The sequence below is a fragment of the Dendrobium catenatum genome, unplaced genomic scaffold (genome assembly GCF_001605985.2).
Source record: "Dendrobium catenatum unplaced genomic scaffold, ASM160598v2 fragScaff_scaffold_716, whole genome shotgun sequence".
NCBI classification, from domain to species: Eukaryota; Viridiplantae; Streptophyta; class Magnoliopsida; order Asparagales; family Orchidaceae; genus Dendrobium; species Dendrobium catenatum.
In genome coordinates this window covers 4,398,138-4,400,549 of record NW_021319178.1, presented here as the reverse complement: position 1 = coordinate 4,400,549, position 2,412 = coordinate 4,398,138, and the positions used below count along the sequence as shown (strand labels likewise).

At 38.0% G+C, this 2,412-nt stretch overlaps 1 protein-coding gene across 1 annotated transcript; it reads right to left on the bottom strand.

The window, feature by feature from the left end:
• Positions 1-304: 304 nt before the first annotated feature.
• Positions 305-1,315, bottom strand: LOC110098691 (TLC domain-containing protein At5g14285). Its single transcript, XM_020825594.2, has one exon. The coding sequence runs from the start codon at positions 1,233-1,235 to the stop codon at positions 495-497; it is 741 nt and encodes a 246-aa protein (XP_020681253.1). The 5' UTR covers positions 1,236-1,315; the 3' UTR covers positions 305-494.
• Between the last annotated feature and the right edge of the window lie 1,097 nt (positions 1,316-2,412).

The window sequence follows — 2,412 nt, the reverse complement described above, 5'->3', positions numbered from 1 at the left end:
TGAAAGTTTCAGACTTAAATATGGCCAAAACTAAAAATTCCAGTTTCTCCGCCCCCGAATAACCATTCAATCACCACCATAAGATGACACCAATCACGTTGTTGTCTTCACCATAAAATACCATTAATAATACATCAAAACGGTTCAAAGAAAAACCATACAACCGTAATAATTCTATTTTAAGAAAGCTACACATCACACATCACACATCACACATCACAGACTATCAAACAATCAACTCGAGATGCCAAAATATATATATATAAAGAAAGGGAGAATGAATGAATTGCTTATCACATACAGAAAACAAAAATATTAATGAATTGTATAAATATATTAAGAAGTTGAAAAATAATTTATGCATTTGGAATAAATCAGGACACATTCTATTTAGATAAGGGAGCAGCAACTCATAATACTGTAGATTTTGGCTAACACCTGTAGTATCAATCTGTTTCAGTTCTTACTGGTCTCATTTTCTTATAACCATAGAACTATTTCTCTTTCGTATAATTGGCCTTCTTCATTTCCCTGAACAGCTCCATCCATAAATTTGATACCCATAAGATGCTAACCAATATAGCTCCACCAACCACAGCAATCCAAGAAACAAAAATCCACCTGGAAATCACGTCATCCGCCTCACCACTCAAGTAAAATATGCTCATCTTTAAGAAGAACAGCGGCCCAAACAATCCCCTCATGATCGAATACAAAGCAAAGAATGGTGGTGACAAGGTTCTGTAGACAGTTTCGGCCATGAGAAACTCTTCTCTGCGGAGCCCAGCAAGTGTCCAGATATTCTGGAAAGCGCTGGTTACCTCAGCGAGAACCAAAAGAACCAAAATTGAGAAGGCGCCATGTAGAGCAAGGTACCTGCAAGTAACAAACACAAAGAGTGTGGCAAGGTGATGGGCGATGAAGAGGAAATCACCAGGGAAGAAGATGGACAGGTGGAGGAGATCGACGGCGAAGTAGGCAATGCTGAAATCGAGGACAAGATTTTGCAAATTGGAATTTGGGGAGGCGAAGGAGGAGGGTTTGGAAAGAAGTGCGAAGATTGCTAAGAACACAGCAGGGGTTCCGTGAGCCAGGGAAATCAAGCAGCTCGATGCGTCTAGACGCTGCTTACGGTTCCACGATCGGAATACCAGAAAGTAACCGATTATGTATACAACAGAGAACAGAGCGAAGAAGACCGGAAAACAACATATTAACGGAGTTTGGGTTTCCATAGTTGTCTCCTTCAAGTTTACCCGACTACGCTTTTTGTAGCGAATTGGGGCTTGGTAGAGAAGCAATAGAAACGCTTCAATGCAACATTTTTCTTCCCCATGACAGGACAGAGTTTAAATCCCAGAAAGGAGAGAACATTACGGTAAACCCGTGAGGAATTTGCTCGCACTTCGGGGTGACTTTCTTTAAACGGTAGTTTATGCAAGAGAAGAATTTGTTTTAGGGTTAAGTTTGTAATGGGAGAAGAACCTGACGTGACTTCTATGGATAAAGAAGATTGGAGTACAAAGGGATTTGAAGAGGTTTTATTGTGAAAGACGCCAGGCCACCTAACATGGATGCGTGCACCATTAAAAGAAGCTAAAATTTTGAATTAATTTTTTAGCGCCATTTAGATCTATATAGCTTTAAAAAGTAATTTTATTTTTAATGTTATATATATATATATATATACTGAATTCAAATTTATCTCTAAGGAACACCTACTTTTACTTGCAAATTTAGCTGGCTAGAGCAAGATTATAATTTGAGGGAATTAGTGTGTCCCAAAAGTATATGGGAAGTTTATGTGATCTTTGTGAATAATAAAAATTGATAAGATGTAAAAAATATGCCTCTTAGCTTTTTATTTATAGGGAGTAAAGGGATAAATGAAATGTTATACCTTAAAAAAAAAAGGACAACAAGTATGGATTGATAGAGATATCTGAGTTAGGCTAAAGGGTAATACATTGTCCTCTATTTACGATGTGGCACGAGATGTCCATCAATAGTCTCTAGAGTAAGTCCTCGAGAGTGAGTGCCTTAGGCGAGTCTTAAGAAATGTGAACTTGAGCTAGTTTATGCAAGTGAGTCTCCTTCAATGTGCGTTGAGTCCCTTGAGATAAATGACGGGTATCCCAGGTGAGCGTGTTTGTGAGCAAAGGGAAAATGTAGTCAATAAAACCATTACAATGTGCATTTTTTGTGTGTTCCTCTTATAATATGGATTGAGATATCTCTGAAAGAAGGATGACCTTAGCTGAGGAAAATTGATGAAAAAGTTTAGTCCTCATTGGGTAAAGTGCTCTTATGGTAAAGGCTTGTTAAAGAGAGTTCTCTAGCCAAACTCATTCGAAATAAGTGTATCTACGATTTGATCCTCCAAGGGAAAAATCATAAATTGTGAACTCCATT

What these genes read in the sequence shown, in the direction of transcription:
- LOC110098691 (XM_020825594.2), bottom strand. Translation starts at nt 1,235, where the DNA reads ATGGAAACCCAAACTCCGTTAATATGTTGTTTTCCGGTCTTCTTCGCT.